The 22,888-nt window shown below is 59.3% G+C and overlaps 2 protein-coding genes across 4 annotated transcripts; one reads left to right on the plus strand and one right to left on the minus strand.

Annotated features, from left to right (window-relative positions):
- Nucleotides 1-802: 802 nt before the first annotated feature.
- Nucleotides 803-2,587, plus strand: Igflr1 (IGF like family receptor 1). Of its 2 annotated transcripts, XM_051162720.1 has the most exons (3): nucleotides 803-1,083; nucleotides 1,421-1,605; nucleotides 1,832-2,587. In XM_051162720.1, the coding sequence occupies exons 1-3, from the start codon at nucleotides 918-920 to the stop codon at nucleotides 2,585-2,587; spliced, it is 1,107 nt and encodes a 368-aa protein (XP_051018677.1). In that variant the 5' UTR covers nucleotides 803-917. The 2 variants fall into 2 exon arrangements, with proteins under 2 accessions (XP_051018677.1, XP_051018678.1); XM_051162721.1 differs by lacking the exon at nucleotides 1,421-1,605.
- A 647-nt stretch (nucleotides 2,588-3,234) lies between these two features.
- On the minus strand, nucleotides 3,235-22,655 carry Kmt2b (lysine methyltransferase 2B). Of its 2 annotated transcripts, none has more exons than XM_051162776.1 (37): nucleotides 22,293-22,655; nucleotides 21,283-21,355; nucleotides 19,015-21,038; nucleotides 18,717-18,830; nucleotides 18,473-18,623; nucleotides 17,963-18,242; nucleotides 17,731-17,786; nucleotides 17,267-17,545; nucleotides 16,842-16,936; nucleotides 16,424-16,522; nucleotides 16,174-16,287; nucleotides 15,890-16,036; nucleotides 15,701-15,796; nucleotides 15,204-15,321; nucleotides 14,616-14,729; nucleotides 14,282-14,466; nucleotides 14,119-14,208; nucleotides 13,914-14,018; nucleotides 13,702-13,775; nucleotides 13,063-13,178; nucleotides 12,885-12,976; nucleotides 12,664-12,801; nucleotides 11,454-11,612; nucleotides 11,247-11,367; nucleotides 11,090-11,168; nucleotides 10,816-10,976; nucleotides 10,054-10,278; nucleotides 8,529-9,828; nucleotides 8,360-8,449; nucleotides 8,172-8,278; nucleotides 5,072-5,209; nucleotides 4,921-4,995; nucleotides 4,660-4,837; nucleotides 4,354-4,461; nucleotides 4,166-4,249; nucleotides 3,946-4,075; nucleotides 3,235-3,863 (listed from the first exon to the last, which is right to left on the minus strand). In XM_051162776.1, the coding sequence occupies exons 1-37, from the start codon at nucleotides 22,653-22,655 to the stop codon at nucleotides 3,588-3,590; spliced, it is 8,154 nt and encodes a 2,717-aa protein (XP_051018733.1). In that variant the 3' UTR covers nucleotides 3,235-3,587. The 2 variants fall into 2 exon arrangements, with proteins under 2 accessions (XP_051018733.1, XP_051018732.1); XM_051162775.1 differs by having other exon boundaries at nucleotides 5,072-5,212.
- Between the last annotated feature and the right edge of the window lie 233 nt (nucleotides 22,656-22,888).

Here is a 22,888-nt window from a genome sequence, read left to right on the forward strand (position 1 = left end):
AGGAAGGAGCCTTGGGGTCTGGGCCTACACTGGTAAGTGGGGACTGCTTTTGTACCCCAAACTTCACAGTGTCCACTCTAGGCGCCTTTTAGGAGTTGGTGCGTGTTTGTGGCAGGTTGAAGGGTTCCTGACAGACACGGGGGTTAGAGAAGGAGGGAAGGGAGGTGGCTTGGTCCTGGTGAGCGTCTACAGTAGGTTAGGCCTGGCGATCGATACCATACCGCCCTGAGCAGAGAGCACTACTGCCCAGCCCTTACAAAGCTTTGATTAAGTTTCCTGTCTGCTTGACACTGTGGTGTTCGCTTTGTTGTTTGTTTTACTTTGTTTACAAAGCAGGGTCTCTCTGTGTAGCTCTGGCTCGCCTGGAACTCTCTGTGTAGACCAGGCTGGCCTCAAACTCATAGAGATGCTCCTGTCTCCTGAGTGCTGGGTTTTAAGGCGTGCGCACCACAGCTATTGTGATCTTCGTTTTGTTTTGTGTTTTGGTTTTTCGAGACAGGGTTTCTCTGTGTAGCCCTGGCTGTCCTAAACTTGCTTTGTACACCAGGCTGGCCTCGAACTCACAGCGATCCACCTGCCTCTGCCTCCCGAGCGCTGGGATTAAAGGCGTGCGCCACTAGGCCTGGCCTTGACTATTGTGATCTCTAAAGTAGACTCACCCCTGGCGAGACAAGGTCTGTTACCCCGTCTTAGAGGTGACACTGAGAAGGCGGGTTCTGTGAGGACACAGACGATCTGGCATTCCACCTCACGTTCTTTTTATACCTTGTGGGCTTCAGGTTGGGTACGGGGGGGGCTAGAATTCTGCACCCCACATCCACCACTTCCTTCTGCCTTGGATTTCCTGGAATGTGCTGCAGCAGGGGTGTGGGTGGAAGCCCTGTGGTCACAGCCCTCAAGTTGCAGGCTCTGCCGAGATGGGGCCCAGCTGTGTCCTCTGGACAGCGGCGGTGGCAGCGTTGCTTCCGGCTCGGGCTGCTTTGCTGGGAGTCTCTCAGCTCTGTGGCCGGCTCGAGTACTGGAACCCCGGCAAGAAGTGCTGCAGCAGCTGCCTGCAACGCTTCGGGCCTCCTGCATGTCCCGGTGAGCAGGGCCCGGGTGCACGCGCACGAGGTGCTGCCAAGAGACGGGTGCTAGGACGTGGGTTAGGGACGAGGCAGTGGCCTTGTTTGGGGAGTAGGGGTGCTGGGATGGAGAGGGTGGGCACAGCCTGTGCGGAACAGATAAATTAGAATGGGGACACCAGAGCGAACTTCACCTGTTGAGCGGAGGTTGTGGGGAGAACAGGTTTAGGTAGATTTTACAGGTAGGCTGTGCCTTAGGTAGAGTGGGCGGGGAAAGGGTGGGAGCCTCCAGTGGCTTGGCGGAGGAGGCCCAGTGGGGTTGGAGGGAGAGCCCGTGCTCCACTCTCTTCCACTAGACTACGAGTTTATGGAAAACTGCGGGATCAATGACTTTGGCAATACTGTAGCACATCCTTTCAAAAAGTGTTCTCCTGGGTATTGCAACCCCAATGGCACAGAGCTGTGTAGCCAATGTCACAGCAGAGCCACAGCCCCCAGTCACACGGAGAGCCCCGGCAGAACCCAGAAACGGTGTAGAAAGGTGCGAGCCTCGTGGGGTGTGGGCCAGGCCTTGCCTGAGGTAGCTGTGGGCTCCGTGGGTAAAGCTCGGGTCAGTGGGGGAGTCTCACTCAAGGGAAAGGTGGGGCACGGCAGAATCCTCAAGTGGAGAGGCCGTAGAAGCGGTAGCTCCATGTAAGGATGTGAGGGGTGGAGGCTTGGGGCTGACGGGCCCCTCTTGGTTTACTCTTTCAACTCTCTCTTCCTAGAAGCCCACCCCTCCCAAGGACGCCTGTCCTCTGACAGCTGAGGAAGCAGGGGTCTCTAGCTCACCGGTGAGGTGGAGTCTTGAGCAGACAACCAAGAGTGATGTCCCCAGGCCAGGCTTTGCCTCCCCCTCAGCGCTGCCCCTGTTCCTGGGGCTGCTCCTGGGGCTGCTCCTGGTCTTGGCAGTGGCCCTGCTGCTCTCTTTGTTCAAGAGAAAAGCCCGTTCTCCTCCGTGTCCCAGCTTGGCCGGTGGAGACCTCAGCGCCTCTGCACCCTGGCCCTCCCCAGGTACCCTGGAGGTATTGGGAAAAAGGAACTCCGGGAAGCCGGCTCTGCTGCGGCTCTCTGCTGGGGTTAGTAGGGGACAGCCCTGCCCAGGAGGGAAGGCTGTCAAAGCTGTCCTTCCTCTCCTCGCCCCTCCCTGCTCTTCAGAGCCACAGGGCCTGGCCTCACAGCCCCTCTCTCGCCTGCTGGACGAGCTGGAGGTTCTGGAGGAGCTGATTATGCTGCTGGACCCTGAGCCTGGGCCCAGCGGGAGCATGGCTTACGGCACCACACGACACCTGGCTGCAAGATACGGGCTGCCTGCCGCCTGGTCTACCTTTGCCTACTCCCTGCGTCCCAGTCGCTCACCCCTGAGGGCCCTGATTGAGATGGTGGTAGCGAGGGAGCCATCTGCTACCGTGGGACAGCTTGGCATGCACCTGGCCCAGCTGGGCCGTGCAGATGCGCTGCAGGTGCTGTGCAGGCTTGGCTGAGGCAGGGTTTGCAGGGGCTTACTACTTATCAATAAAGTTTCCCTTGACGTCACCATCTGCTGTGCTCATTAAAGGGGTCTTCTTGACATCCTGGCTGGGCCCCAAGCCAACAGGCATCCTTCTTCCCTGTAAAGGACCCATTCCAGTGTCAGCGGGGCCATGGTATCTGGCCACTCTTGCAATTGCTCTTCTGTCTGCACTCAGCTGTGCAAGAAGGCAGAGAAATTAACAGTTACTCTGAGACCTCCACAGGCCCTGACTTTGAGGCTTATCTCATGTAGCGCAGGCTGGCCTTGAACACCGTTATGAAACTGAAGATGACTGAATTCCTAGAATCCGGCACCTAGATCCTCCCGCCTTCACTCTGCAAGTGTACATCACCTTGACAGTTGGTGCGCTGTGGAACGCATACATGACATGCAAGTACTCTCTCAACCAAGTCACATTCCTAGCCCCACCCCCCACCTGGACTGTGGCCTCACTAACCACTGTGGCTTCCTTGGTTAAATGGCCGTGGAAAGTGGGACCTTTCACTTGCCTGCAGCAACATACAAATGAGGGAAGCAGGGCCTGGCAAGACGGCTCAGTGGGCAACCTGAATTAGATGCCTGGACCCAACTCCTGAAACTGTCCTCTGATCTCTGTGCACATGACACAGCACGTGCACACCAGTATGCATGCACACACAACCACAATAATAAAATCATGAAAAGACTACCTCTCCAAACATTGACAGACTTTATTGTGGGGGGGATTCCCACCGGGGACCCCACCTTCTTAAATAAAAAAGTGCATAGAAAAGAAGGGATTTAGAAACCTTTGTACAGTATTTACACCCTGGGTCCCCAGGACAGGAGAGGCAATGGCTGGGTGGGCTGGAGGGGTGGAGGCAAGACCCCTGCCCCACTGCATGCCACATCCACCGTGAACGGGAGGGGAGGAGAGAGACAGACTAGGGAGCCACAGGCCAGGGTGAGATGTCAGAGGGCACATGACGGCCTCAGTTAAGGAAGCGACGGCAGCGCTTGGCGCCACAGTTGCAGGGCAGCTTGTTGCTGGCATCCTCGATGGGGAACTTATAGTCATAGGTGAGCTCCTCCCCTCGCAGGATACGGCGCAGGGCAAAGATGACAATGTGCTTCTGGCCTTCCACGTGGATGACACGAGAGAAGCAGTTGGGCTCACACGAGTGGTTGATGAAGCGGGCAGCGTTGCCGTGCATGGTGGCATCCACCACATCAAAGTCATCCATGCGGAACATGTAGCACCCAATACCCTGCAGGGACGGGACGAAGGGATCAGCAGCCCACACCCACTCCCCCCTCAGCCCGCACCCACTCACACCCTGGAGCACCTACCTTCCCATCATAGAACTTCTCTCTCTTGTCAGTCAGCACAGAGCGAATGACAATGCCGGAGTACTCAATAACCATCTCACCAGCATCGATGTTGCGTTTACAAAACAGGCCTCGACCGTGGATAGCTGATCTGCAGGGCAGAACAGGCCACGGGAACTCAGGGGATTGGGGGGGAGGGAGACACCAGGCAGCTCCCCATCATCCCCCCAACCCCACTAACCTGTAGACACCCACGGCCTCTTTGGATGTCTTTTTGAGATGGCGAAAGCGCATGGCCATAGGAAGCTCCAGGCTGGTGGCCCGTCTGGCAGGGACAGCAACACCACGTAAGCTGGTACCCAGGGACACCCAGGTATCCTCTTTGGGACCCTCTGGGAGCAGACCCAGTGCCCACCCTGCTCTGCGTACCTGGTGGACCGAAGCTGGACCTCATCTTCCTCTTCCTCACAGGGGGCCCCCTCAGGAAGCACCCGGTGCTGGGAGGCCAGGAAGTTGAACATGTCAAAGGTACACTTCCTGCAGAGGGAGGAAGGTAGGAGGGTCACGGCCCTTCCTTCAGAGAGATGCTGCCTAGCCATTCTCTGATCTGGGCTAGTATCTCCAAGGACTACAGATGTGAAGACAGCAAAACGAGAGATGGGTGGGGTCCACTCTTCCAGGAGCCCAGTGTCTCGGTCTCAATCTTTCCCACCCCAGGGCTCCCCAACCACTGACCGGAGATAGACCTCAGCACGGGCAGCCCCGTGGGGGTTCAGAGGCGGCTCCTCCTGGCCCTCGCCCTGCTGGTGGTAGCGGAACTTATAGTGCTGGCAGCGCTGAGCCCCGGGCAGCTGCTCTGCCAGGAAGATGACAGCATCATGGTGGATGCCCAGGAGCCGCGCTCCACTCATCCCTGGTAACAGAAGGGGAGGGCAGAGCAATCACACTAGGCCCACTGTGCCCTTGCTCCCAGCATTCCTGGGGAATACCTCTTACCACTAAAGGACAGGTGCCTGAGCCGTGCGTGCCCTCGAGCCTCTTGTACCTTCTCAATCAGAGTTCTCCAAGCCCCTGGAATGAGGGGGCGGAGAAGTCAGGACGGGATATGAACAATGCCCCCCCTCTGCCACTGCAGCCCTCAGCTCACCCTCCAAGCTCTCGGCCTCCACACTGAAGCCATCGTCACTGCTGATCTCAAAGCGCAGGTGTGGACCAGCTCGTCTCGGAACCTGGTTTTCTTTGTCCTCTGGGGATGGAGGCTCTTCTTCAGAGCTGGAGGCCTCGCCTGCTTCCATGGGGAGAATAAGAGCAGGAAAAGATCACCTTCCTAGACTCAAAAGCCACAGCTGCCAAGCTAGTAGCACACACCTGGAATCCCAGCACTCTCTGCGGGTTTGAGGCCAGCCTCGTCTACACAGTGAGTCAGGACAGCCAGGGCCACACACCCACCTATCCATCTCTCCCCACCCTGTAGCACAGACACACACAGGACAGATGGCCTCCTCCTGCTTCAGTCACCTGTGAGTCCTGTGCTATTGGTTTGGTTGGGGTTTTTTGTTTGTTTGTTTGTTTTAAGATTTATTGTGTTTACAGTGCTCTGCCTGACATACACCTGCCTGCCACAAGAAGGCACCAGATCTCATTACAGATGGTTGTGAGGCACCATGTGGTTGCTGGGAATTGAACTTGGGACCTTTGGAAGAGCAGACAGTGCTCTTAACCGCTGAGCCATCTCTCCAGCCCCTGCTTTGGTTGTTCTAAGGGGCCTGGAAAAACTTCTCCACCATAGAGCACAGAAGCATGAAGGCCTGGGCTCTGCAGGCTCACTGACAGCCAACAATTATTCTGTCCCTGGCACACTCTACAGAGCCTTGAAATGTGCTAGGTAAACACTTTATTACCAATTTACACCCCCAGCTCAAAATACAGTATTTTGGGGGCAGAGGGATAGGGTTTCTTCTCTGTGTAGCCTTGGCTGTCCTGGACTCGCTTTGTAGACCAGGCTGGCCTTGAACTCACAGTGATCCTTCTGCCTCTGCCTCCTGAGTGCTGGGATTAAAGGCGTGCGCCACCACCGCCCGGCTGTAAATTCTTATAGATGTTAAAATGTATAGGCGTAAGATACACACATTCAAGTGCACTCATAATATTATAAAGCAGTAGTTTTCAACCTGCAGATTGTGACCCCTGGGACGGCAACGTCACATATTTACATTATGGTACATAAAATAGCAAAATTAGTTATGAAGCAGCAATAAAGTAATTTTATGGTTGGAGGTCACCACAACATGAGGAACTATTAAAAGGCCACAGCACTAGAAGGTTGAGAACCACTGTTATAAACTATTTTAGGGACTTCTTGGATTGTCCGCATTTAGTTAGTTTTGTCTAGACAGGGTCTCACTACATTGTCCAGGTTAGCCTTGACCTCCTGACTCAGGAGCTGGGATCAGGGATGTGCGGCCCCTTCAGGAGTCACACACTGTAAAGACAAATCAGCAGGACTCCTGACGTAGCAGCCGACATTAACTGTGACAAAGCAAAGGGTCAGGGAACATGAGGTCAGACGGCTGCCAACCGTCATGAGGGCACGGAACACTTTGGGGTGAGAGTCAGGGGCTATCTGGGATATGCTGACTATGAGCTGTCTCAGAGAGCATCCCCCTGCAACCTGAAAGTGGAGATGGCACAACAGCAGAAAGCAGGCTCTGGAGTACAGGGACTAGGCCTGGGCCACAGAGCCTGACGGCTGGAATGAGGCATGACCGAGGTGAGAGGGAAATGTAGGGTCCTGTAAGCCAGGGAAGGAAGAACGTCAAGCCAGGGTCGAGAGAGCAAACGCTGCTGCCCGGATCCCCAGTGGACGCCAAGGCTGACCACGGTGCTAGGGCAAGGGTGTGGCACAAAAGCAGGAGTGAAATATGACACAGGAGGAACAAGGCCCACATGCCCAATCAATCACCACAGCCTTGCCCAGGCCTCCAGCCCTACTGAGACAGGCCTGGCCCACTACAAAGGTGAGGCGGTTGCCAGGCCCAGGGCTGCTCCCTGGACACAGCACTCTTCCTCACAGTGCCTATGTAGCCGAGCTGAGGCCCCAAGAGCAGAGGGGTGCCCGCCACGACCACCACCACCACCCCCTAATGCCAGGTCGAGGCCTCTCAGCTAAGCGGCCTTGGTGCACCTGGCTCTAATGGCGCTCACAGCCTCCCTCTCTGTGCTGAGAACCCAAACACCTGAGTAGGACCAGATCACTATGGCCGCAGCTTCCCTGCCAAATTCCTCAGTTGCTCCACGGAGTGACCGCAGAGGCCATCAGAGAACCTCACTTCCAGTCAGTCTAGCAGACAAACCCGTGAGCCAACCTGCAGTAGGTACACCTGCAGGGCCTTTCTCCCACCCCAGGAGCCGCGTGCTCAGAGCTGACCACTGTCCTCCCCTCAGCGTTGAGGCTGCAGCCCTCACAGCTTCAATCTCTTTGAACTGCTGCCCTCCTTCCTCTTGATCCTTAGCTCACCTTCTGGGCCAGTCTCACCAACCACTATCGCCCACATCCTCTGCGCCTCATGCCACCTGCCACGCACTCTGCAGACCCAGGACTCACAGGCCTGTCTGGTGGCTCAGCGTGGCAGGTGAGCTGCTGGCCACTGCATTCCAGGCCTCGGGAACAGGCCTACGTCCCTACTGTGTCTGCCCGTCTCTTGGGTTCTAGGATCCACCCTCCCTGGGTGCTGCCCCTGACTTCTTGGCTTTAAGGCACTAACTCGCCGATCGTTATTCCTGAGTCCAAATAGAATCGGGCTCGGTTACACACATACATCACTAAACCTGACCTTTTTTTTTTTTTTTAAGATTTATTGATTATGTACACAGTGCTCTGCCTGCATGTGCACCTGCAGGCCAGCAGAGGGCGCCAGGTCTCACTATAGATGGCTGGGAGCCACCGTGTGGTTGCTGGGAACTGAACTCAGGACCCTTGGAGGAACAGACAGTGCTCTTAACCTCTGAGGCGTCTCTCCAGCTTCTAACCCTGACTTCTAATACCACTTCTGCATCTGTCACAGGGCCAGGAGATCCCTAACTGTTTAATAACTCTAGCAGCTCACTTTAGGCTCATGGCCACTGAGTGTGTGTGTTGGTTGTTTTGTTTTCTGGTGTCAGTCCCTGGTGTGCACTGAGTTCATGAGTGAACCAGTCAGTACCAGGCCAAGCACGAGGAGGCAGTGAAGGGAAAAGCTGGTCTCTACCTGAACAGTGATGCCACTGGGACTCAAAGAGCAGGTCTGAGGGGCCATCCAGGGCCCGGGAAGGACCTTCAGGAAGTGGAAGCAAAGGGCACCGGTCCTGGGGGGGCCTGTGGAGAAAGAGCTGTCAAGAGGTAGAAATTACTGGGAGGGGGCGTCCAGGGCCTCCAGGAGGGGACGTGGTCACTCACCCAGGGCTCTCCTCCTCAGGGTGTTCCACAGGACTGTTCAGGTCCAGAACTCCACGTACTGTAGGCGTTTTCATCCGCACGCGGCTGAACCTGGAACAAAGCACAGAAGGCCCACAGTGCCTTCCTTCTCCTGTCTACCCTGCCACGCCAGCCCGAGACCCACACTTACCCACTGCCGCTGACCCCTGGCACATGGTGGGTATCTTCCGAGGACTCTCCATCCTCATCCAGCCGGGGAGCTTTGTTTGGAGGAGGAGCTGGAGGGGATCGGCCAGAGAAGGTGGACACCCTCTTGACCCGGATGGCCTGGCGTGGGGGGCTGGGGGGCCCACTGCTGAACACCAGTGTTAGTGGGGGTGGAGGTGGGGGTGGGGCAGGCCGGACCACTCCTACCCCTACGACTGGTAACACACTGAGCAGGGGTCCTGGGGGCAGAGTCCAGGAGGTGGGGGCTGTTGGGGGAATGACAGGGGGCAGGGTTGGCTGCTTTACTGGGGGTGTGACAGGGTCACCCTCCCCAGCCATCTTCACAAATACTTGCCCCAGCTTGTTGACAAGGATGATCTTGGATGTGGCAGGTTTAGGGGGTTCTGGAGCGGGACCCAGACTCAACACCCGGACCCCTGGAGCCCCAGGGAGCCAGGCAAATGTCCGGGTGGGGTCAGCTGGGCCAGCAGGCAGGCCTTGTGGGGGCTGGCTGCCATTAGCCAAGGGAGGTGCTGAGGGGAGAGGGTCCTCTCGAGGGCCAGCAGCCCCCTCCCCAGGGCCCCCGAGGTTCTTCAACACAAAATCCACAATTTCTGAAGGCAGGTCTTCAGGAGGTCGGGCTCTGTCCCCTGCCGCTCCGAGGACCCCACCTCGGGCTACTCCTGGCCCTGAAGGAGGAGTCCCCTGCCCCCGGGGCTGCTGGACAGCCTCAGCCTCACTGTCTGTGCCATCGTCCACTCCGTCCAGTTGCTCAATTCGGGGCACTCCAGTGAGGGAGCTGGGGGCCAGGGCAGGGCCAGACACCACCGTCACAGGGAAGTGGACATAGTGAGTGGTAGGGCTAGCCTCCTCCTCTGAGCTGTCCCCTGGGCCTCCCTGGCTGCCCCCCACCGCCCCAGCAGCCACAATCTCTTCCTGGAAGGGCTCAGTCCCCAGCAGGCTGGCTGCGAAGTCCAAGTCAGCAGCACTCAGTCCTGACACCACCTCCATGTCTTCAAAGTCCGGGCCCAGGTCTTCAGGGGGTGGCAGCAGGGATGGGGCCAGGTCAGGGGGAGCCAGCTCCCCTGAGGTAGGTGTGAGGGCTGTGACTGAGGTAGACAGGGGCACCCTGAGCTGAGGAGAAGTTCTGAGAGGAGAGGAGGTCCGCCGGGATGGTGGTGGCCTGGTGGCAAGGGGGCTGGGACGTCGAGATCGCCTAGGGGGAGCCGGAAAGTCCGAGTCTCCCACGGTGGGGATGTGGTGGGTCAGAGAAGACGGACTTCCTGTGAGGGGAGACGGTCAGCATCAGCACCAGCAGCTCCAGATTTCCCACGTCTACCCATTTCTTGTTGTTTGACACAGGGTTTCTCTGTGCTGCCTTGGCTGTCCTGGAACTCACTCTGTAGACCAGGCTGGCCTCGAACTCAGAGATCTGCCCCATCTGCCTGCCTGTGTCATGAGTGCTGGGATTAGAGGCGTGCACCAGCCACCACCACCCGTCTGCTTACCTGGGGAGGGCAGGGGACCGAAGGAGACGCCCCCTAAGGGCCTCCGAGATGGTGAGTAGTTGGGCACTTTGATCCGAGCCCCTGAGAAGGATCGGGGGGTGGGAGGAGGGCCATTGCTTGACTCTGTACGAAGTGGGGGGTCCAGATTCTGAACAGGTGAGTGGTGTGCAGGATCTCCAGAGATCAGGGACTCTGTATCTGGGGGCTCATCATGATTGGGGGGCTCTGAAAAAGGCAAGAACAGGGCAGGTGGACGCTCTGTATCAAAACCTCCCAAACACATGACCCTTCAAGTCTGGAGCCATGATTCACTAGGTAAGGGCATTTGCTACTCTTCCATGTCACGTGGCTCACAGCCACTCCAGCTCTAGAGGGTCTGACACCTCTGGCTTCTGTAGGCCCATGTACACACAGCCAGAGAAACAGGCACATCTAGGCTCAAATCTTGATTTTACCAGTGTTACCGTAAAGATAAACCACCCCTTGTCTGCGTCCGTAACAAATCAATCAGATGCTGCAAGAGCCCACAGCCCGCAGGAAGCCAGGTGTGCGTATCCTGCTCCCTGGGGCTGTCCACCAGGGCCTGTGGAGTGCTGAGCACAGCACCTGTGCTACGCTCCAACGCTTCAAAGACAACACTGTTGCCTCTGTCATTACAAGACATCAAAGAGTAAGTGTCCCCCACTAACGTTTCTCAAGGCAAGGAGGGACAGAGGTAGGCTAACAGCGCTGTGAGGTGCCCACTTGGAGAAGGGGTGCTACCTGAAGAAGGGGTGGGGCTGTGCACAATGGTCTGGTTCTCTTCTGCTGCCTCCAGGTGGACTGGCTCCTCCCTCGGCCCCCAAGGTCGATACTCGAGGATTCGGCACCGATACCAGCAGCGCCTCCGGGCGTCCACTGTGCTCCAGTACAGGCGGGAGCACCTGGAGCAGACGCATGGGACAGAGAGGATCAGGGAACCAGGAACCAACGTCTAGCCCGCAGTGCTCCCTTCGCCAGCCCTGGGGTCCTCCCGCGCCAGCCCTCCAGTACTCACTGGTAGCCAATGGGGAAGAGCCGGCCCTCACAGTCTGAGAGATCAGACAGCGTGCCCAGGGAGTTGATTCTGATGGAGCCTGTGGTACAAAGGAGGGGTCAGGCAGTGCAGGGCCAGGTGAGGTCAGCAGTAGTATGCAGGACAGCAAGCTGCTTACCAATGAGCACATTGATGACATCCGGCTCAAGTCCAGTCAGGAACTTCCGCTTGAAGTTAATGCCCTCAAAGTCCACATAGACTCGCCGAAGAACATCAAAGCCATCAGGGGTTACGATCTCCTAGGAGGCAGGAAGCAAATGAGGGTTGCTGGGTTGGCAGAATGGCAGGGTGTGTGGGGCAGCCGACTGCCAACACCCTGGCCCACCTTGCCATCTAGGAGGTCTGTGTGTTTCTGGCAGAAAACCTTCTTGTCATCCTGGAAGATGCAGTAGCTGGCCCGGGCACACATGAAGTGGAAGTTGCTGAGACAGGAGGACAGGCAGCAGCCAACTGTGGCTCCAGGCTTCAGGCAGAGCTCACAGCGCTGTGGGAGGAAGCACTGCTGAGGCGAAACCACAGGGTTCAGCATCACTGGCAACCCTGCCACGCAGGCCCTGGGTGGGCTAGCACCTTTCACAGCCCAGGAAGGAAGGAAAACCTCTTCCAGAGCTGTGCCCAGGGCCAGTTGATGCACACTCAAACGACCTCAGAAACATCAAGTGAGGCCTGCAGAAAGCACGCAGCCCTGACTGACTGGTACCTGCCACCTTCCTCACACTAGTCATCACAACAGCTGCTGCCAAGGGGAGGGGCTTCTCCAGGACTCCACCAAGGAGCACACAGCGAGGAAGGACTCTTTCTTTCTTAAGGCAGGGTCTCTCTGTATAACAGCCCTGGCTGTCCTGGAACTTGCTTGATAGACCAGGCTGGCCTTGAACTCACTGACATCAGCCTGCCTCCGGCTCCCGAGTGCTGGGGTAAAGGCGTGTGCCACCACCCCTGGCTGAGAAAGGGTTCTGAAGCTGACTTCACTGGGTCAAGGAGACTGCCTAGTGAGAGAAAGAGGACACCGTATGGCAGGCGTCCTACAAAGGTACCACCAACAGGGCATCTAAATTCCATCTCTTGGGATACAGGCCTCGATCTAGCTGGAGAAAAAGTGCAGCCAATCATCAGTGCCAGCATCCTGAGACAACCAAATGGGCAGCAAGGAAGATGGACACAGACACACAGCTGCAGTCCAGCACTGGGGAAGCAGAAGCAGGAAGACCTGGGCTACATGTGAGTGCCAGGCCAGCTGGGGCTCATCAGACCATGTCTCCAAAAAAAAAAAAAAAAAAAAAAAAGACAGAATATAATAATTGCTCACTGACAGAACCCTGGCCTAGCACACTTGTAAGGCCCCCGACTTCAAGTCCCAGCACCACAAGCAGCGTAGTGGGGACCAGCAGTGGAACGGAAGGACATGTCCCAGGGGTCACCATGGAACACAGGGTTAGGGCTGCCCCACAGCGAGGGAAGAACAAATGGTTAGGGCTGCCCCACAGCGAGGGACCCCCGGGGACGCGCGCCCACCTCTCTGGGCAGGCCCTTACCATCTGCCTCCCTCGTGCGACAGCAGCGTGGACATTCTTGAGGGAGCCGTCGTTCTCCTCAAACACCTCGGCTGACCAGATGGCACAGTTGACATGTGTCCACTCATTCTGCCCAATGTACAGGAGCCGGCCCGCCTCCTGTGGGCAGAAGAGGAGTGGCATGAGAAGGGAGTTCCAAGGGCCAGGCTGCACAGCCTGGAGCTCTGCAGAGTAGCCGTTACCTTGGAGTCAGCATCCCCATACTTGAGACAGAGTGCACACTGCCGAGGGTCATCCAGGTGTGAGAAGGCAGCTGGGTCCTTGCTCTGGAAAGCTGCAAGGGATGTGGGAAGGTAAATCCAGGCGCCAGGATCTAGAGCACGGCCCGCCCATCACGTGCCGGTCCCTGCTTCCTGGTACCTGCTGAAGGATCCCCTGGAGGCTGCCCAGATTCTGGAGCCTCTGATTCCTGCTGTCTCCACTGAGCATAGACATGGTCCAAGGATGGGGGCAACACGGCATTGGGGAGGACTCCACTGTGGAGACAGGGTTAGCATCTGATCGGCTCAGCAAAGGCAAGTCAACCGGAGCCCACCCGTTATGTCAGCCTCAGCACGCCATGACTCCTTTCTTCCTTTCCCATATCAATACATGCCCCCAAATAAGCCAAGCTCCTCTCTGTCACTTAAATGCAGTGTTCTTCGTGCTGCTGGGACACTCAGCCTCAGCTTGGACACCCTCCCTTCCAGGACTCTGTCTCTGGTCCCTCCACTCTTCTCTATTTAGTCTCCCACCACCTCTCCAGCCTCCATGTCACCACTCTGACCACCCGGGCCGTCAGTGCCTGCCTAACACCCCAAGCACAGGCTTTCCAGACACCTTCAGAGGTAGAGACAGAGAGAGAGAACCAACTGTACACAAGGAAGAAGGAGGCGAGCCCACGCCAGCTCCACCACCCTCTCTAGCCTTGCCCTGAACCTTGCTCCGTATCCTGGAGTCCCAGGAGCCCTGGCTTTCCACCTCACCCCTCGGTCCCCCCAGCTACTCAGCCCTGCTCACTTCGGCAGCCGGGTGCTCCGTCGCCAGTACTTAGGGTCATGGGCGTCGAACCAGCAGAACGCAGACTCTAGCAGCTGGGAAGCAGGTTGACAGGATGAGAAGAATAGTGGGGCGGGGTCTGCAGGGGCCCCCCTTCCCCTGCCACCACCCAGGCCCTCCTCACCCAGGCCCTCCTCACCCAGGCCCTCCTCCTGCATCACCCCAGCCCTCACCTTCAGCAGGAGCCCTTTCGTCTGGCTTCCCGCGCGGCGCTCTGGGGTCTCTCCTTCTTCTGAATGCCTTGTCAGGATGGCCACTACGTCTTCCATGAAGCTGTGCTGTAAGGGAGTTTCTTAAGTGTGGGGGCCCTAACTCCAAACGTCAACTGCAGCCCACTCTGCGCACGGCAGCCACCTGTTCCTCCCATGTCCTGCTCACCACAGACTTGTAGTGGCCTTCCTCAAAGCGCTGCCCCACAGCCTGCAAGTCACAGGGTCCTGGGTGGAGCTGCTTCCCGTCCTGCCCACACTGCGGATGGGGGAAGTCAGAAAGGCTGGGGCTGAGCCCACCCCGCCCACCCTGCCTCTGGGGCCCTGCAGACCTGGGTGCACAGCAGCAGCGGGCCTGCCACTTTGGCGCTGAGCAAGCCCTGAAGCACCTGGCGCAGGCCTCCCTGCAGAGCTCCGCTCAGGGCCTCTCGCCAGCGGGGCTGTGTCGCCCCAGCACACGGCCCACACGTGTACAGCACCGAGTCTGGCAGCCCAGAGAGGATCTCATAATCTTCATCTACGACAGCCAGTGACAAAGGAGACAATGGATGGGGACATGTGAGGGCTCCCAGGAGCTTCTAGACCCGAGGACAGTCAGCACACCTGTCATCCTACGTCCTGTGGCGAGGATGGGCCCCCCAAGGGCTGAGCCTGTCCTCTCCTCACCTGAGAGCCCCTCACACTTGGCATGCACCCAGTGGTCACACTGTGCACACTGCATCATCTTGCTCTCATAGTCGTTGTCCTCGTAGCAGCGTGTGCAGATGGGGCAGTAGTTCCCTGGGGAAGAAGCGAGGGGCAAACGTCAGGGTAGCCAGGACCAGTCTCCTTCCTGTGCAGAGGCCGTGCGCACCTTCCGAAAGCTACGTAAGCTGCCTCCACTACACCCTTTAGTCCTCGCTCTGCAGCCCCAACACCTTTCAGAAGAAAAAAACGCGCTGCTAAATGGACTGGATGAACAAATGAAGAGTGTGCTCGTCTTTAAGCTTCCCAGTGCAGACCAGGGGTTCTTCAAGAGGGGTCCCGAGCCCTGTACCCCACTACTCCCAGGGTGGCTGGCCCTCTGTGCTCACTGTCTGTACACAGTACTTTGGTTGGATGGTACTGAATCAAGGAAAAGCTCTGCAGCTGAAAGGCAGAAAGCTACTAGAATCTTCTTTTGGTGCTGGAGGCCACAAGTGAGTGACACCCTAGTCCAGAGCCTGACCCACCCCACCCCACCCGCCCCGAGCCCGCTCTCCTGCCAGGTCCCACCTTTCTCATAGAGCTCGGTGCACCTGGGGCAGAGGCTGTAGTCTCCAGACCACTCCACATCCCAGTTCTTGCCTGGCGTCGCCCCACAGCTCTTACAGCGCACACAGGCTGAACAGATCTGGGGGAGCAGGGTGATGTTAGGAGGGAGCCGCACGTCGGCTGCAGCAGTGGCGGGTGAGATGTCAGGGACGGGGAGAAGGGGACAGAAGAAGAAGGAGCAGCACAACAAATGACAGGAAGACGCACGAAAGGAGAGACAAAGGGAGGAGCGGACGCAGGGCAGCACAGGGCCCTGTGAGGCTGGAAACACTGGACCCTGAGCTCCTCAAATCTAGCTCTGTATCTACAGCGCCTGCACGTATACCGGACAGACGAACGCCGCCGGTCACGTCCCCAGAGTCTGCCCAGCCCTGACGTCTTATGAGAGCCCTGGCCCTGGTGAAGCCTAAGGGTGGCACACGCAGAACGCTGGACCAAGGCGTGGGCTCATGTCTCACCCAGTGGCGCCGTCTCCGTGTGGCTCGGGTTGGGTAGCTGGGCCCCAGGCAGGCTGGGTGATAAGCATGGCGACAGCGCTCACATTCCAGGAGGTGCTGGAGGAAAGTGGAGGAGAGAGCAGCGTAAGATACAGAGCACAAACTCACCGCGCCCCAGGCCTCTGCCTGCCCATGGCTGCCAGTGCCCACCTTGGACCCTCGGCCTTTGCGCCCACAGACATGGCAGAACTTGCAGCGCCGGCAGCACCAGGTGTCACGATGCTGAGGCAGGGGCCGTTCAGCCTCCTCCAGACAGAAGGGATGAAAAGGATCACAGCACACTTGGCAAAAGACCAACTAGGAGTAAGGAAACGAGAGGCTGTGTGAGGCTGTGCAGGGGATGATGACACCTGGCTGAGAGGTAGGGCAGGGCCAGGAGGACGAGGGGAGACCTAGACCAGGACCGCACTGTTAGGGAAAGGCAAAGCACTCACCTCGTGGAGGCCTTTGCTAGCACACAGCAGGCACACCATGGGTGGCCCCCCTGGCACAGAAGTCAGCACACTGAGACCACCCATAAGCCACACGTTCTCTAGGTCACAATCCTCCTGGGGGAAGAGAGGACACAAGATTGGGAAGCAGCCAGGGACACAAGTCAGATCCACGCTGAAAGCTCTGCTTACTCTCGACACAATCTACGCGTGTCTCCCACCACAGGCTCTATGACTAGCCTCAAGCCCGTACCTTAAAATCCACGCGGACGCGGTGCACACCGTCAGGAGACTTCTGCTTTCCAGCCCAGCCATTAGGAAAAGAGGCAAAGGGGCCTGGGGCTAAAGAATCCTAAGGAGGGACACGGGGTGTCAAAAGATGCCAACCCCACCCCTGCAGACTCCCCTCCTCACTGGCCTCCCCCAGCCCCACCCTCTGCAGAGTCCTCTCCTCACGGCCTCCCCCAACCTGCCAGACCCTGCCTTTTGCCCAGATCCCACTTTGCTTTCCAGAAAGGCAAGGCCTGCATCATCCCTCAGGACCTGTCCTCTGGTGAGGACACACCACGACACTCAGGTGTGCCCATCACCCTGACTTGCCAGGTAGCTCCTGGAGAGCAGGAGCCATGCCTCACACAGGGCTTGGGGTTCTCGGAGCGGGCCGTGCTGACCTTGTCCAGGCGCCTTCGGGCCTTGAGCTGCAGCACGGGCTGCAGGGTGGGTCTGCGGGGCCGGCTCTGCTCCTCGGGCTCCAGCACTGGCAGCTCTAGGCAGGACACACGGCAGCTGACCCTCTCCGCGCTGGGCGCTGCACCCTCTGCACCACATCCCCAAGGCTTCCCCCAGCCATGGCTCGGAAGGAAGACCCTCAGTGAGTGTCTTACACCAATCGTATGTGTGTGTGTGTGTATGTGTGTGTTTTCCCCTACAACTATTTCCTCCTTTGTTTCCCGCTGCCATCTTGGACAGACTGAGGAGCCCTGTCCCTTCTAAGAAAAAAAAAAAAAAAAAAAAAGACACAGAGGATCCTGGATTGCACCCCAAGAATGGCCACAGGAATAGAGGCATGAGACAAACTGCGTAACTGAGAACATACCATGTTCTCTGGGGGTTCGGCGTCTTGGAGCAGGGGGACCCCCGGGCTCTGAGTCATCTGAGTCCTCGAAGACATCATAGGAGGGCCGCTGTTTGACGCAGCGCCGGGCTGACTTGCGCTGCAGTAGGAGGGAGTCCTGCTCCTCGGGCCCGGGAGTGGCCCCCACCTCCTCCCGGGTCCCCCCAGCTCCCGTCCCCCGGCGTGAGCCTGGAGGACCAGGGGAGGCCTCAGGAGACTCATCGGAATCCCAGGGCAGCAGCGTCTTCACTATTGTCCGGCCTGTGGGAACAGGGGACATGGGCACCAGGACAAAGGAAAGCCGAAAAGCACAGCACAAAAGAAGGAACGCAGGAGAGGTGCGAGCTTTGGCAGAGAAGGACATATGTCAAACGCAAAGGCTGGGCGGAAAGCAAAGAAAACGTGCCCTCTGCCACACCTAAGAGAGGCTCTTCAAGCCTCGCTACCTTTCTTGGCCAGCCGCTCCATCTTCCGAGCCTCTATCTTGTCACACTTCCGGTATCTGGGGAGGGGAGCAGCACGTCACCAGGGTAGGGGACTGGTGGTCTGGGGGAAGAGAGGAAGCTCTCCACAAGGATGCCAATCCCGCTGCTCTGGCTGGGCAAGGAGGGGCTGGGACGAGAGGCTCAGGTGATGGACAAGCCCAGGTGGGACGGGAGGCTCCACACCGCTACTTACACACAGCACTGCTTCTTAGTGTTGGGGCCCCCAAACTTAGGTTTATCCAAGCAGTTGACACAAGAGCCACAGTCCTGCACACGCAGGCAACCCCGACAGTGCCCGCAGCGAGCCATTCTCATCTTCTTGCCATGGTGGGACGGCAGTGGCCGCCGCGGTGTGTGGGCCAGGGCCCCTGCAGACCCTGGAGGCTCTGCATCTCCCACAGGCCCTGCAGATTCCACTTTTTCCCGCTGGGATCGGGATGGGACGCTCTCGGTCTCCGACGCTGATGACGTGTCTATGTAGCAGACGGGGGGGGGGGGGGGGGGGTGTAGAGCCACAAGGGCACTAGGTCCCTACCACATTCCTGCTCTCCCACACTGACAGGCTCCAGGGGACCTGACTAACCAGGTTTGCCCAGACCCAGCAGCACCACAACCCGCTTCCCCTCAGCCCCACCCAACCCCTCTACTAGACTCCTGGGTGCTCTTGCCTGTGGTCAAGCCTCCCCCCAGGCAAGTCCCCTACCCTCCGTGGCAAGGTCCTGCCGATCCCGGAGAGGGAGAGCACTGAGGCGGGGCACATCTTCAGGCACCATGGCCCGAGCCTGACCCAAGGCCACAGCAGCATGACGGCAGACATGTTTGATTCGGGGGCCTTGTACTGGTGACTCAGGGCCCTGGGAGAGGAAAAACCAGGAAGAGGTGTGGGAAATGGCTCCCTCTAGTCCTGCAGCTAGCCTTCTTCAGAAGACCCTCCTCTCACTGCATACCGAGGCTCGCTCTCTCTTTGCCTCCGTGGATTCATCTTCAGACCTGACACTGCCTCGGTCTGGGGTCTGCTTGGCAGTCCCCATAGCCTCCTCCATTTGTACTGCAGGGCTTGGCTGGGAGGGGAAACAGCAGGGTCAGAGGCTGCAGAGTGAAGACCGGAGTGAACAGGGGAACAGGAGAGGGAGGGGATGGGACGGGGCAGTAGCAGGTCGAGATGAAGGGGACCATGGTCCGGGTGGCCCTGCTGGCCACTGCTTAGGGAGCCCAGCCGGCTGCAGACTGCCGCCCCACACTCACCGGCCCTGATGCTGCCACCTTCTGCTGCTGCTGCTGCTGGTCGATCTTGAAGAGCTGCACCTTAGCTCTCTTAAGAAGGCTAAACATTTTCTCCTCCACCCCAGAAAGTGGCAGGGGACTCAGACTTGCAACCCGGGCCTTTTCCAGTGGTGGCGTATGTTGCGGTGATAGAGGTGGTGGCTGTGGCTGCACCTGTGGCTGTACTTGTGGTTGCTGTGTTGGTAGTGCCTGGGGCAGGAGCTGGGTCTGCAAGGCCGGCGGGGACTGTTGGAGCTGAGCCTGAAGTGGCTGCCCATTACTCAGAGCTGGAGCTCCTTGCGGGGGCACCTCAACCTTAACAGGAGTGGTGACCACCGGGACAAACCGAGGCAAACTGAGGTGGTTGGTCCGCCCCACTGCCCTAGGCTCAGACTCAGCCGGGGAGTCGTCAGCAGGAGGCAGCTCTGGCTCTGGGGCTTCAGCAGCCCCAGGAGGAGGGGGGGGAGTCAGCACCGATTCATAGATCTTCAGGTGGGCTTCACTTGGAGTAAACTGAGGGGCCCGAAGGAGCAGGGGCCTCCGGGTGGGAGTGGCAGGGGTGGGTGGTGGCGGAGCAGGTGGAGGCGGCGGCAGCTCCCGGGTTAGTGAGGTCCAGCGAAATGTGGGCTCCCTTAGGATAGACCGTCTCTTCTCAGGGAGTGGGACTGGGGTAGAGGGGGGAGTTGGGACACGAGGTGGAGAGGGGACCGGGACTGGCTCCTGGGGAGCAAGTGGGGAGGTCGCAGCAGGAGGCCGGACAATGGAAGCCTCCACCTTCAGAGGCTTGGGAGGGTCTTCGTCCATAAATCGCCGTGGTGTCTTGATAACACGGGAGGAGCGGGCACTCACCACAGGCATGATAAACTGCCGTATGTTCTTCAAGAAGGTGGTACTTTTGGGGGCCACAGTAGGACTGTCTTCCAGAGAGCCTCCTGGGGTGGTGCTGGAGTTTGAAGGGGGAGAAATGGTACCCTCTGGCCCTGAGCGAGCAGCCTCCCGCTCTGCCCGCTGGCTAGGAGTCAGGGGAGGCCTGCCCCTCTTCCTAGAGCATGAGGCAGGGGCCACAAGAGGAGGGGACTCTTCCTGCTTCTCTGGGGTTGTATGTGTGGGAGGGGAAGGCAGGGGCAGGGGAGACGCAGGGGGTGGCAGGGGCGATGCTGGAGGTGGAGGAGGTGTTGAGGGAGGTGGGAGAGGAGGTGGCGGTGAGGGGACTGGCGGAGTCAAGGGCGGTGATGGCAGCTTTGCCTCCTCCGTCTCCTTAGCTAGCATCACTTGTTCCTCAGCCACAACTCTCTTCATCTCCTCCTCTTCCTCTTGTCTGTCCTCGGCCTCTTTTTCTTCCTTCTCTTCTGCCCCCTCCTCCAGTCTCTGCTCCTGCTTCTTCCAACAAGGGGTCCCTCCCTGCTCATCTGCGTCTCTTCTTTGGGGGGCGTCCTGCCGGCTTTCCCCAGGTTGACCAAGACCCTGACCTGATTCTAGTCCCTGGGACGATTGTCCCATCTTCAATTTTTTGGCCTTCGAGACAAACTTGATCATAAGGGGAAGTCCACCTCGGCCTCTGCCCCTGCCTCCACGGCCTCCTCTCCCAGGCTGCCCTCCACGTTTGGGGGTTCCAGGCCCTGGACCAGGCCCCTCCTTGCATTTCCAGCTGCCGGTTCTGTTCTTTGCTGGAAGCACAGGAGCTGGAGGCTCAGGCTTAGGGATTGTCACGGCCGCCTCTGCTACCACTACTGCTTGCTGCTTCTTCCGGCAGGGGCCTGCCGGCCGTCCTGGGGGCCTTCCCCGAGACCGGCGGGGAGTGGAGGGCGCACATGCCCGGCTCCGGGGGGCTGGGGGCGCCTGGGCCCGCCGGAGAAGTTCTGTCAGTGCCTGCACCATCCGTTCTGTGCCCTCCTCACCCCGTTTCCGAGCAGGGGCCTTTGGGGGGACAGGAGCCACATCTGCTAGGCGAGGAGGAGGAAGGGGGGTCGTCTTATGCTTGCGGCCCCGACCCCGGGGGGCTCGACCTAAAAGGAGAACAGTTGTGGGAAGACGGGTCAAGCTGGCCCTGTAGACTTACGGAAAGCACCCCAAAAGGGCAGGCTACTAAGCCTTCCTTGTCTGTTTCCCCCCAAAGCCCAGGCTAGCTTGGACTCTCAGCACAGGACACACTTAGTAACTGGTGGAGACTAGCAGACCAGCAAAGGGCCAGCACCGAGGGCAAGAACCTTCCCGTAACACTACAGAGGTCGAGTTTCCCCCATCACTCACCTCGCTGGGATCGGAGCGCAGAGCGCAGGGAACTGGGGGCCACATCTTCATCTGAATGAAAACCCTGAAACTCCTGATTTAGGGGACCAGGGGCGAAGGGGAGAAACAGCAGTCAGTGCCAAAGCCCTGGTCCCACCTGGGTTCCTTTCAGGTGCCAAAGGTGTAACGCTCAGCGTCCACCTTAACGTACTCCTGCTTGTTTTCTAACGCACTCAGGACTGAGGCAAGGTCAGGGGAAGGAAGGCACAAGGCACCCTTGAACCAGCACAGCCCTCGGTAGTCCACTGGCCCAGAAGACAAGCCTGGAGGGGCCTCCTCAAGCTAAGCAATAGGCATTACAGTGAGGGCTAATTCCAACTCAACTCAAAGTAGATCCTCCATTTACACCCTTTCAGGACTTCCCTACCCGGGAAGGGGAGTGTGTGGGGGATGTGGGGTGGAGCAGATGGTTTATCATATCAGAATCCATCCTGAGCCCTCTGAGGACTACTAGCTCTCCTAAGCAATATAATCCACCCTCCTGCCTTTTCCAAGAGGCGGAGAGGAATACACCATAGCTGCACTCACTCCAGAGTCGGCATTCGTTCTCTCTTCCATCTGCGCCCCAAGAAGCCTCCACCACTCTACCTTAGAAGCAAAGAGCAACTGGGGCACTGGTGAAACCAGGGTAGTGCCGCGGATTCTAAGGCCCAAGAAGGCAGCCTGCAGGTGAGAGCCCAGGAGGCTGGAGCCTCGGCCAGTCAAGGCCACGCTGCTGCTGTCAACCAGCACTGGGCGGGCACGCACGCCCTACGGCCCCTGCGCCCGCCAGAGACCAGCGCAGGGCACCAGCGGGGCGTGCGGGAGCCCAGGCGCCGAGCTGCGGCCAGGGCTCCTCGGGCCCCTCCAGAGGCCCACGCCACCCGCGTCCTTCACGCTCACGTCCACAGCACCCTTCGGAGCCACCCGGAGCCCTGCACGCCCCTGGCCTCCGCCCCGCCCGGCGCCGGAGCCGCCGCCGGCCGCCTCACCTCCTCCTCGGACTCCCCGTCACTGCTCTCTTCCTCCGGCATGATGCCTCGGTTCGGGCCCCAGCCCCGGCCCCGGCCGCGGCCCCGGCCTCGCTGAGCGCGCGCCCCAGCCCACAGGCGGCGGAGCCGGCGCAGGCCCCGGCGGAGACCCAGCAGACGGAGCAGGGCCGTGTCCTCCCCGGGCTCGGCTCCTCCCGGCCCCGCCGCGCCGCCGCCGCGCCGCAGGGCTACCCGCACTCTCTCGGCTCCGTTGCCTCGGCCGCCGCGGCCCCCGCCCCCGCCGGAGCCCCGCGGCCGGCCAGGGAAGCGGCCCCGCGCGGAGCCAGGCCCCGGGCAACCGCCGCCGCCCGCCGCCGCCGCCATCTTGGCACCGTGAGAGGGGCCGGGGAGGCGGGGGGAGGGGCGGCCCGTGCGCAAGGCCGGGGGGAGGGGAGGGGAGGAGGGGCGAAGCGGGGCGGCCGCGGCCCACGACAACAACCTGCGCCGCTACGGGGCGAGCGGGAGCCGGGGGCTGGGCTGGCCGCGCGCGGGGCACCACGGGAGCAGGAGTCCAGGGCCAGTCGGCCGTCACCCTCAGACCGCACCTGGAAAGCGGA

This window comes from Acomys russatus, chromosome 19, assembly GCF_903995435.1.
Source record: "Acomys russatus chromosome 19, mAcoRus1.1, whole genome shotgun sequence".
In the NCBI taxonomy this organism is placed as follows: Eukaryota; Metazoa; Chordata; class Mammalia; order Rodentia; family Muridae; genus Acomys; species Acomys russatus.

Coding starts and splice junctions, on each gene's coding strand:
- Igflr1 (XM_051162720.1), top strand. CDS start 918: ATGGGGCCCAGCTGTGTCCTCTGGACAGCGGCGGTGGCAGCGTTGCTT. Junction 1,084..1,420: donor CGGGCCTCCTGCATGTCCCG/GTGAGCAGGGCC, acceptor CTCTTCCACTAG/ACTACGAGTTTATGGAAAAC. Junction 1,606..1,831: donor CCCAGAAACGGTGTAGAAAG/GTGCGAGCCTCG, acceptor CTCTCTTCCTAG/AAGCCCACCCCTCCCAAGGA.
- Kmt2b (XM_051162775.1), bottom strand. CDS start 22,655: ATGGCGGCGGCGGCGGGCGGCGGCGGTTGCCCGGGGCCTGGCTCCGCG. Junction 11,613..12,663: donor TCGCACGAGGGAGGCAGATG/GTAAGGGCCTGC, acceptor TTCCTCCCACAG/CGCTGTGAGCTCTGCCTGAA. Junction 11,169..11,246: donor TGTCATCAATGTGCTCATTG/GTAAGCAGCTTG, acceptor TTTGTACCACAG/GCTCCATCAGAATCAACTCC.